Source organism: Vitis vinifera, chromosome 11, assembly GCF_030704535.1.
Source record: "Vitis vinifera cultivar Pinot Noir 40024 chromosome 11, ASM3070453v1".
NCBI lineage: Eukaryota > Viridiplantae > Streptophyta > Magnoliopsida > Vitales > Vitaceae > Vitis > Vitis vinifera.
Genome location: NC_081815.1, coordinates 6,976,702 through 6,988,988, shown reverse-complemented (window position 1 = coordinate 6,988,988; position 12,287 = coordinate 6,976,702). Strand labels below are relative to the sequence as shown.

General features: G+C 35.6%; 1 protein-coding gene across 1 annotated transcript in view; it reads right to left on the bottom strand.

The window, feature by feature from the left end:
* Positions 1–12,287, bottom strand: part of LOC100243116 (dicer-like protein 4) — an 85,012-nt gene that overhangs the window by 20,004 nt on the left and 52,721 nt on the right. Inside the window, exons 11-18 of the mRNA XM_002264450.5 lie at positions 8,775–8,967; positions 4,271–4,431; positions 3,973–4,179; positions 3,595–3,857; positions 3,222–3,493; positions 2,720–3,144; positions 1,023–1,123; positions 33–238 (exon numbers count right to left, since the gene is read on the bottom strand). Of these exons, the coding sequence (XP_002264486.2) occupies positions 33–238; positions 1,023–1,123; positions 2,720–3,144; positions 3,222–3,493; positions 3,595–3,857; positions 3,973–4,179; positions 4,271–4,431; positions 8,775–8,967 (1,828 nt within the window). The remainder of the gene's footprint in view (positions 1–32; positions 239–1,022; positions 1,124–2,719; positions 3,145–3,221; positions 3,494–3,594; positions 3,858–3,972; positions 4,180–4,270; positions 4,432–8,774; positions 8,968–12,287) is intronic.

Genomic DNA, 12,287 nt, shown 5'->3' with positions numbered 1-12,287 from the left:
AAATAAATATTATATCTGAAAAACAGTCTTACGCGATGAGCAGTAATTTCAGCTCCCTCTGGGAATGAAGCAGATAACATGTTTTTCAGTTCAATAGCCACAAGCAAGTTTTCCAAACGGTGCATAATTGATGGTAGCAAAGAGACTGAACTCCCAATATCTTTTGAAAAGCCAATAATCTTTAAATGACAAAGCTCCGGAGGTATATCCATAAAGTGCTCCTCCAATTCATGTGACTCTGTAGATTGACATTAAAGCTCATATACCAACAGCTAAAAGTGAATTTAAAGAAATAAAATAACAGCAGTGGAAGGTTATTATTACACTGACACTGAGATCATAAGTCCAGAATCAAGAGAGGGGCAAGTACTTGACACAATTGATAAAATGGGGAGAAAAAAGGAAAAATTAAAAACAAAATAAAATGCAAACCTCTCTACTCACATCTTTACTAAAGAAGAGTGGAGGGCAGCTAAGGTTCAGCTCACAATTTAAAGAGCTCAAGTCAGTTTTAAATCATCTATTGAGTTTGCCAATGAGCTCAACCTAGCTATACCACAAGTCAATCTCAAGCCTATGACAAGTGAGTCAGCTCATTTTCTATCCCCAACCAAATGCAGGGGATTTATTCATTGTCCCAGTTGGGTGATAAGTTGATTTGTAGGACTAAGGAAGTATTTATTCTATATGAACGTCAAGCTCTTCCCTGATACCAGTGACAATATTAAACGAGTATTTGCCTAACTAGGGAAAATAACATCTCAGAACACAGTAACACAAAACAACCTCTACAATATTCTATAATACAGATGATAGATAAAAATCCAATACATCCAACAAACCAAATAAACACAGTGATTGAAATTTTATTACTCTAAAATAAGATTTTTTATTTAAAAAAAAAAGAAAAAAAAAAAGAAAGAGAGAGAATGACTATAGCAGATGAAACAATAGAAAATATTTGCAAACTCTTCTCATACTAACAATAACAACCTGAAAGCAAAGACATAATAGACAAATACCTGAACTCCCATGCTTTCGGTTGTGTAACAAGTTGCGCAAAGAAAAGAGGCGTTTTGCTGACAGAAGAGGTTGTTTAGGAAATTCAAGATGGATACCAAACCTGATGTCAAAATTGACCTTAATTATAGAGCATCAAATCAAAATATATTGCAAAATATTCTGTTAGATAAGAATGCAGAAGCATAAACTGAGACATGCTTAATCAAAGCATGTGATCCAAAAATGAGCAGATGGGTAGTCTGCTTGGTATATAAAATAGGTCATATTAGCATTTCCACCAGATAATGTTCTTCCCTACAACCAAACTTATAATTATTGGGTTTGATGGACTTATTGCTTGCAAGCGCCACCTAAACCTGCATGGATCAACTATCCCAACCATACACATGATTTGGGTCTTTTTCTCTTTCTTAATTTGTTAAAAGATTGGATTTTTTCAAAAGATTTTCTAAAACTTTACAAAGATCCTAATGTATTAGATGCTCACTTTCCCTTTCTTAAAATCAAGATCTTTACTCTCTTACATGGAAACAATCAGACATATGGATCACAAATAAATAAAAAAATGGGATAAGGTCACTTCTAGATTTTTGTACGATCATCCACATAAATGAGAAAATTGGAATAGAACCTGTAAAATAGCCTTCTACAACCACCTAAACGCAGTGTTGGCATCTCCTCCATTGGAGTGTTACTCTTAACTACTCAACATGATCCGATGGCACATCACATCATTCTACTAGGTGAGTTTCACAACCACTTTCCTTAAAAAGGCTATACTCCACAAGGAGATCTTTCCTAAATGCAAACCTCCTCTTCTTGGGCCTATACACCCAGTTCCAACCAATAAGGTGAATTGTTTTTTCTCATCTGCAGTTTCTCAAACCCTCAACACGACTTTGACTGCAATCTTATACATAGAAAAGAAGTAAAAAATTGTGTTAAGATAACTCTACCACTTAAGAACACATAATTTTTCTCCTATGCATAATTTTTCTCCTAGTCATCTAAACATAGTAAGATCATCCCTCCGGCAATCAACTGAACATGCAGCAACAACTTTTGGCACTCTTATTGTTAAAACTATATATATATATATGGTACATTTAAAAATGTTTACCAATCTTATAAATATGTCATGTGTCACAAAAGGCGTGATTAGCAGGTGCATAAAACACATGTATCAATTTTTCCTTTTATTATTATGGATTTTGCTTAAAAGTTTAATTGAACTTGTTCTCATGCTAGTCCAAATGGTTAAAGTGATTCTCTTCAATCTTTATTGGTTTTAAAATAATTTGGTTTCGTTCAAAGAATTGGACTGTACAAATGGCAGGAAAAAAGTTGAATTATGGTCAGACCACTGTTTTGGTTAAAGTTATTATAATATTGATAGGAACCTCCCCTACAACCAAGCTCAAGAACAGAACCAAAAGCTGTATGAAGACTAAATGCAGCCAGGTTTAATAGATGTTACAATTATAGTATAGTACCCAAGTGTATTCACTCTCCTTTTGCAACGGAATCTAGTTTCCCCTTTCCTACATTTATATATCTCTACATTTTATTGAAAATTTTTCCACTGAGGATCAAAATGTGGGGAACATAAGCCTTTTCAAAAAGGAAATTAAAATAAAATAATATAAATATAATAAAAGTATTAGAATCAATGATATTTAGAAGTCCAGGTACTTACGTTTTCCACGTATATTCTAAATGACTTGAATCTTTGTATGGGCTGTATCCATTCCTTCCAGCAGAAATGCGAGAAACAAAGAAAAATGCCTTCTTGTATGGAGCATATACTAAACTATTAATGACATCACTTTCTCTATAGACACCATCAGCGAGTCGCAAATGGTCATTCAAAGGAGGAAGTTTGTCAACTCTATCTGCTGGGTTCCTGAAAATTGGTGACGACAAACATCTTCTAATAATCTGCCAATCTACAGTTATCATGTTTTCACATTCATTCAGAATGACAGGCAGCAATAGGTAGAAGGTTGATGAGCTTGATTTACAAAAATCACTCTTTCCCAAGTGAACAATCTCAGTTTCAAAGATTGACCGATTAAGGATGACTTGAAGATACATTTCTTGGAAATTATGTGCCTGCAGAATCTGCACAAGTATAAAAGTGTAAATACTGGGAAAATACATCAAGTAGCATTAATTTTCCTCAAGAACATATCCTTTACCTCATTTTCATCAAATTCTGTAACTCCTGAAGGGACAAGCTCAGTCATTACAGATCTACCATGAGAGAGATGAAGATCTAGTACCATTCTCTCAGCCTCTGCAGGAAGAGGTGCTTTGACAAAAAGACCGAACTTTCTATAGATCCGATCTTCTGGAATAGGAGTAAATTTAATATAGTAAGAGTTAAGACAAATATGCTCCAAGTTACTCCAGGAGTCTTTAAGTGCGGCAGGAACTAGCATTTCATGAAGCTCTTCTCGTGAATCTTCATCTGCTACATGGAGAACAAATTTATAGTTGAAATAACTCATAGTGAGATGAAACGTAGAAAGAAGGCAACAAAATTACAATAGTGAGTTACTATGGCTTAACCTTCACAACTATCAGAATCAGAAGAAACCAGCATTAATTCCTCATGTGCATTGCCTTGATCTGGCAGGAGATAGTCATTTAAGGCACCCAGTACATGCAAATCTTGAATTGCTTTCAGACAGGCATCTTTCTTAGCAGCCTCCATTGAAGATTGTGGTGTGCTAACAATTTGATGGATTGGAGCACTGGAAGGCAGATTTATTTGGCAGACAGTACCTCCTGAATCATCAAAGTAATAGAACTCTGGCTTGGGGTTGAAATATCTGTAAAATAAATTTATACATCTTAATGAACCAATACTAGAAAGAAATTTGTGCTAAAAATTTATCTAGTTGAACTTTTATTGAGGTACCAAACCAATTCAGAACAAGAGCATACTCATCATGCAAGAGTTTTGAACAATATTGATGGAGCAATGAAATACTATATACAGAACTAATGGAGGCCCCAGATGAATCAACTTTATATATTCTTTCCTCAAGGTCAGTAAATGCCTCACTGGATGTTCTGACTGAAATTTCCATATTCATTCGATCTTCATCTTTTTTGAAATGTTCTATCAAATCAATCTCCTTTTGCTTGCCACTGCAACATTAAGAAGGATGACAATGGTTATTGTATTAAAGAAGATAACATAAAAACAGAAAATTCACATACAGCATATTTCAAAAAGCACCTGTCAACCAAAAATGCATATTCAGATTGAGGCATACGTGCACGCCCTCTAGACTGTATAAAGCTAGCAACAGTCTCCGGGAGATCAAACCGTATCACAAGGCAGCATGTCTGAATATCAAGTCCTTCTTCACCCACTTTAGTTGCCACCAATAGATTTAACTGAAAAGTCAATTAATTATATAAATTTACTGCCGGCTTTAATCCAGTAGAGCCAATGAGGAAACATGTTTTCTTCTATCAAAGAAAATTTCAGTCACCATCAGCAGAGCCTTGGCCCAAAATTCACAGGAAGGTGTGGCCTAACTATTCATGCTAGAAATGCCATGGATTTCATATTGGAAATTTGAAAATTTGCTGCAATAGAAATGTGAAGAAAAGCATGCTAACAATGAAGAGGAAAATTGGGTTAGTTTAGGATTCTTCAAACTAGACTATTTTATTCCATGTAGAAATATCTCAGAAATTTTATGCATGTTATTATGAGAGATTATTCAGCATCAGTAGTAATTTGATTTTGGGCTATTCCTAGTTGAGATTCTGTTGAGTCTGGTTCACAGTTTAGAGTATCTACTTGCTACTGATAAAAAAATAAAAAATAAAGAAGAAAAAATAAAAGAAAGAAAAGGAAATTGTCTCTTCACCGTAAGTTTCTTTTTATTTCTAGTGGACTGTTTACCTTTTAAGAATATCTGTGTTATTTGAGTTTCTAAACTGAGTTCAATTAGGAGTTTTATGCCAGGTAGGTGAGAAGGAATGAAGACGATAGGCTGGAATGGATGGATGCTAAGAAGGGGAAATTTATTGTTAAATCCTTCTACTCTTTTCTAGGGCAGGAAAGAGCAGTTGCTTTCTAAAGTCTTTAATGCATAGACTTTTTTATTTTATTTAACTTGTGGAAAACAAGGGAAATAAATAGACTCTTGCTCTAACTGATCAGCAAGGACTTCTCCTAAAAACTAGGGATACAAATAACTCCAAAGAATAATCCAAAACAACATAATAAAAGAGTCTTAATCCTAACTGCAGGTCATATTCGGCTGACCTTATTTATTTTGAATGCCTAGCAGATAAAATACTAACTAATAGATAAGATAAAAACTCATGATTATCTACACTTTCCCTACAAAAGCTATTTGGAACCTGATGGTCCTGACCAACGCAGGTTTCTTTGCTTGGGAAGCTTTTTGGGGAAAGGTTTTGATGTTGGACCAGCTGCAAAGAAGATGGTCTCTGGTAAACCATTGCTTTCTTTGTGTTGGCAAGTTTGTTAAGAATACCATTCATATAGGAAGTCAAATTAATTTTATTACACGCTGATTTGTAATTGATTTACTTTAGGAAGGTTCACATTCTTTTCTGCCTTTATTCTTTTGAGAATTTTTTTTTTCTTTTCTGATCTTCATGAAAATTTTATGAATTGATTATGAGGAATAAATTCCCTATTTTCAATTTACCTTACATATATATACATACTTATTGTCAGAACACATGATATACACTATGAGACCAAATCCTACATGCTTAAGCTTTTAGGAAAATTGGTTCATCTTTAAAATCAATATACAAAATGTATTTTTTTTCCACATGGTATTAAAGCTAAAGGCTCTTCACAGTAGAGTTTTGCAATTGTCAGGCACTTACTACTAACAACAAAGAACCACCTTTCATTAATTTATTTTTTAATACTTGAATTCCTATCTATCACATCATATAAAAAATGTCTAAAGTGATGAGCCAAGCAACCCCCTTAAAACCGTCTCTTTTTTGAAGAAGAGGTGCACCTTGCAGTTTTCCAGTTTAACAAGGAAATGGCCCCTAACCCTGATGGGTTTACTATTGCAATGTATCAAGAGTGTTGAGATGTGATTGAAGAGGACCTTATGAGGGCGCTTCTAGAGTTCCACAGTAATGGGATAATATATCAAAGTACTAATGCCACTTTTATTGTTCTTGTGTCGAAAAAGAGTCAAACCATTAAAATCTCATATTTCAATCCTATTAATTTGGTTACAAGTTTATATAAGATAATAGCTAAGGTCTTATCAAAGTGTTTATGTGGAGTTCTCTATGAAATAATCTTTATATCTCAAGGATCCTTTGTTGAAGGGAGACAAATTTTGGATGCTATGTTGATAGCCAATGAAGTGGTGGATGAGAAAAGGAGGCCGAGGGAGGAAGGGGTGGTCTTCAAAATTGATTTTGAAAAGGCCTATGACCATGTTGATTGAGGTTTCTTGGACCATGTGCTAGAAAGGAAAGGTTTTAGCTCAAAATGGAGATCTTGGATCAGGGGAAGTGACTTCAACAAGTTTTGCAATCCTAGTTAATGGAAATACTAAAGGTTAGGTTAAGGCCACTAGAGGTTTAAGACAAGGAGACCCTCTTTCTCCTTTCCTTTTTACTATAGCACTAGATGTCCTAAGTAGGATGATCATTAGAGCGGAGGAAAGTGGTTTAACTAAGGGCTTCATTGTGGGTAGGGACAAGATTAGAGTGTCTCTACTATAATTTGCAGATGACACCATTTTCTTCTCTAAAGCCTCTCTGGAATATTTGCAAAACCTCAAGCTAATCCTATTGGTTTTTTTCAGACATTTTGGGGAAGTTTAGCAATCACAAAGGAGTTTATTTTCAGACCTTCTACAAGCTGACTAGGAATATAAGTATATATATTTGATCAGTAACCAACTAGGAATATATTGACCAATGGAGTTGAATTATTAGCATTACAAGGGGTCTTGCAGATGCGCCCACCGTGTTCAGGAGTTTCTTTGTGGAAGGAGACTCTTCAGTTGTGACCTCCTGCACCTCCTCCAAGAGTATGGGTCCTTGGAGATATAATAACTGGATGAGCAGGATTCTTTGGCTCCCTAGATAGATGGTTATTTTATTTGTCTAGAAACCAGGGAGGGTAACCAAGAGGCCAATTACTTTGCCAATGGGGAAGCTAAAATTGCTTGTAGTGTTTGTAGGGAACTATTCACCAAAGTCTAAAGGAAGGGGATAATACTATTATTTTGTTATTTATCAAGTTTTTCCTTCTCTCTGTGTGAAGGATCACTCCTTTTTCTTGTACTTTTAATCTTTCCTTTGATAAAGACTGCACTTCCAACAGATATATATGTCTGGCCTTTTGTCCAAATCAGCTTGATATACATTGTTGGCCCATTAACTAAAAGTGTAAGCTTTTGAGTCAATTGGTAACCTAACATGATATCAGAGCCTTGGTTTACAAGAGGATATGTGTTTCCAAGCTTTATCCATGTCTATACCATAATTTATTGAAGTTATGTCCAAGCCCATAGAAGGTTGCTTGTGAGGCAAGGTGTTGGGGCATTGCCCAAATCAGCCTGATATCATTGGTGGTCCTGTACCCTCGAGCTTAAGCTTTTGGGTTAATTAGTCACTTAACAATATTTATATTTAGATTAAGTAGTTGTCATGCTCAGACTGTATTAACCAAAGAGACCAAATGCAACACCAAAAGTAGCTCTCTGCTGAAGATTGAATGAACTAAGATGTCAAAAGAAAAATCTGTAACAAATCTTTACTTTATCAGAAAACCTTTTCTCTCAAGCATTGTATCCATTCGTATTGGATTAAAAGATGTCGTATTTTCCAAATTGGACATGATTCTCTAAGACTTCATTCAAAAAAGCTCACAGATAAAGAAAGTGCAAGAGCCAAGGAATAGGAAGCATTTCAAAATTGCAAACCAAGATTTATCTGGTTCCCTATGTCAAATCACAAAAGCAAACAGCAGGAAAGATATTAATGTTGCATTGTACCACAAACCATTGTTAACTAAAAAGAAATAAAAATATCCTTATTATGTTATAGAAAACTAACATAAACCTCGCTTGAAAGAAAACACTTTGAACAAGTTGTATGAAGAATAGCTGTGACCTTTGAAAAACTGTTCCAAGAAATACAAAGAAAGAAAAGAAAAGAAAATAAAAGAATAACAAACCAAAGCAAAGCAAATATTTTTCCAAGAAAAAAAAAAAAAAAATCTCACTTAAAGGACTAAAGACATATACAAATGTAGCCTAAGCCTATTATGTAATTATGAAATAAAATGGTAATTGTAACTAAAGCTAAAAACCAAATATAGTTTCAAAATCTATTGCAAAATCAACTTTAGGAAAAAACAACATTTTTCCAATACTATTTTAATACAGTGAGATCACTTCTTTAACATCACATAGAACAGTTTCAGCCATGAGGTGGTCTTAACCTGTAAATTGAATTAAAGGGGAGAGAAAAGTCACCCTACTGAAAAGCAGTTGCAAGAAATAGGTCTTACAATTTAGATGTCATGCACAATTAAAGATGTGTAGTCCTCTTTATGAACAAGATATGTCCATTTTGGACCTGGAGTTTGTCCAATGCATCTTAAATAATTGGCACCCAGAAAAGGTGAAATACAAGCTGATGAATTTAAGGTTCCCATGGGTCAGAAGAAACCAACAGTAACAGCCAACAAAACTGTGAAGCATTACCTCATTAGAGCGGAACTTGTCAAGGATTATGTTCATGGTTTTCCGTGACATACTCTTTAGTCCAGAATGGACTCCCACAAGGAAATCACATTTCCAATACGATAGAAACTTAAGGTTTTGAAGTATGTACGCCAGTGATCTTGCAGTAACAATCCTATTTACAAAAATTATACATTTCATATTTGGCTGTCGCCTGAAAAAACACATGAAAGAGTTCTATCAGAAAACGATTCTTGCGCATACAAACATATATACTTACACACATGTTTATGTAAACACCTTATATAGAAACAAGCACACATGCAGGCTCCGGCAACAAAATCACATTTCCATGATGACAGAAATTTAAGGTTTTGAAAGATGTATACCAGGGATCTTGCAGTAATAATCCTATTTACAACATGCATGAGTGCTCCTCCAAGGAAATTACACTTCCAAGACAGGAAAAACTTAAGGCTTTTAAGCATGCACACTAAGGATCTTGAAGTAACAAGCTCATTAATAAAAACTCCATGCAGTGCAAACACATGCACTTTCATGCTTCTAAAAAGGAAATCACTTTTTCAAAAATAAAGAGCACGCATCTTATTAAGGTTTCCTATGGCATGCACGCCTTAGTCTGCTGCAATCACTAAAACCTTGATTTATCAATCGTTGTCTTCTGAACAGTATCTCGTCCACATTTGTGCTTACCCATGGTCATAACAACCATGTCATTACCTATATGCAACTTTCTGAAATTTATCATTATGATGACTTTTCTCATGTGAATGTAAAATCCTCACTACAGATGATGGTTTATCCCTACCAAGGATCTTCACTTTAGCAAGCTCAATTAAGGATTGAAGCCTACTAAGAGCAAATCCTCCCAGGTTTATCTTCTTTCAAATTCTTCTATATTTCCTTCAAGGAAAACCTAACTAGGTTTTTTCAATTGAATTGATTTGAAACTCTAGATCTCACGAAAGTCAAACGTTTTTTATTGTTGGAGGTTCACAATGAAGAGAATACCAACTATTTGCTTTATCCCAAGAAACCTTATAAAGCTATCAGCTATGAAAGACACACTCTTTGTCTAGAGGAGTCAACTAACCACCTACTTTTACCATTTCCTTCTGCACATTACTTGTACTTGTTTATTTTACCTTTGGTAGGTTCTCAACAGGTGGCTCAAGCATGTTGGCTATCTCCTTTCAGGGCTTTGGTAGGGGCTCTAGGAGTAGAGTCCTCTAGTATTGTATGTTGCTAGTTGTTGGCATAAAGCTCTTAAAAGGAAGACATGACAACAAAGTAAGTTTTTACTATTCTATCCTTATTTGCATTAATATTTATTCAAGCATTTAAACTTGCATAACTTGCATTGTACATGACTTAGGAGCATTAGGAGTTGCATAAAAGATCCAAAATCATAGGTTCCTTGCAAGTTGATGAGTTGTTCAGAACCGGTTTATGGACTTAGGTATCCAACTGAGGTTGCAGTGCACTACCTCTTAATTGGAGGGATAACGTATCTTAATCACCGGGATGAGTTTCCCATGGTGAGTTCACCAAGTTACCATGTTGCATGGACTTTCAACCTTGAGAGAATATTGAGCTAGTGTTGAGATCTTCAACAATTTTGACCTATGGGAGAGACCCTAAAGTAGTCATATATTCCTTACGAATTGGGTCACTATTGATTAAGGAAGATGACAACAGGTATTCTCAAGTATTTTCAATAGAGACACCATGATATCTCATGGGATTGAGACAATGTGTCCCCTTGGGTTATCCTATGGACTTATAATCATGAAATATGTTGTGTCACAGTAATTCCTCAAGTAGGATTTGACAGATGTCCTTTATACACTTAAGTATGTCAATTGACTGCATAATAGGAGGATATGAGACTCCACAATTGTAAAGATGATCTTAAGAGGTTGATAGCATTTACCCCGTTATATTATGGACACCAATTCATGATAAGTTTGCATGCAATGGATAGGTCATGAATTGGAGGAATTGATTAAATTAGATTTAATCAATTCTTATCTTAATATAATGACATAGGATACTGGGGTGCGATTGACTCTCTTCAGTGGAATGGTGAGTTAACTTCAAAATTGGATCCTAAGGGAGCAATTTTTTTCCTATGAGTCTTAGTGGTCCCCACTCAAGCTCATAGTCTTTGTTGACATAAGGGTTTGAGCAACATTAAAGATTAATCATGTGTGCATATGAGCATTTTGATAAAAGTGCAAGGTTGCTTAATTAATTTTGTTTATTTAGATTGGGCCAGTTAATTAATTGGAACCCATTATGTTAATTAACTAATTAGGACCTAGTGGACTAGAGTAAGTGACCCAAGCACAAGTTGGGCCAAAGTCGCCTAAGATTATAGGAGAGTCTATATAAACCCCATGGGTTTTAGGGTTAAGACTCTAATTTTTCTAATCTTCCAAAGAATCGGTCTTCCAAAGATCTAGTCTTCATCTCTTTCCCTTAAGAAGTGTGTAGCCCCTCTACACAAATGCCATGGATAAAAAAATGAGCCATTAAGTGGAAGATCGCATGGTTTCCAGACATATTCTCTGGGAGAGGATTTGGGTTTGGGAACATTCAAACCCTAGGTATGGCTTCTAACACACTTTATAAGGGCCAAAGTTTTGATAATAATAATATTAACAACAACACACCTTATAAGGGCCAAAGTTTTGTTGATAATAATAATAATAACACACCTTATAGGGGCCAAAGTTTTGGTGTTGATAATAATAATAATAATAACCTTCTTGACCATTATTTAGATATCTATGTGGAGCACATTTCTAAAATGGTAAGGACGTTGAAGGTCTCTGTGGAGAGGAAGACCTTCTTGGTTAGGTGGGAAAGTGAGCACGGAGGAAATTGGTGCTCAATTACAGAGCACAACAGAGGCTATGTTTATGCCTTAGGATTCGAAAAAGAAGAAGTTGGGTGGTTGATTGAACTTTTGACGAAAGCCATTGAATTGAAAAGTCACTTGGGGTTCAACAGAAAGTACAGGGGAAAATCCTGTGTCCATTTGATGGAAGTATGCTTCAATAATCATGGAAGGTTCATAAGGATTTCATAGTTTGCTACCAACAGAAAACCAACTTTTCTGGTTATTCCTGAGGGCGAGAAGGGCAGAGGTTGGGAGAATCTAGAAAGCGCTCTGTCTTCTTTGTCGGTGGTCCCCCCATTGAATGCATATGAAAAAGGAAGACAATATAGAGTGGAAAGGTTTAACTACATTCACGTGGGTCCTTTGTATAGGTCTTTTGCGAACGTGGTCAGAGATGAAGGACCAAGGAGAGGTGGACTTGTTCTGGTTGGAAGGTGGGCGCGAGCCGTGGTGTGTGAATACAGTGTAGATTGTGGTAAATGGGCTGAGGTTGGCCGAGCTGTGGCGAGAAGCTTAGGGAAGAAGGGAGTGGCTACGATTGTGCCCTTCTCAGGAGGAAAAGGTGTTTTTTTTGTTGAAACGATAGAGAAAGCTCTCTTTCTTCACGA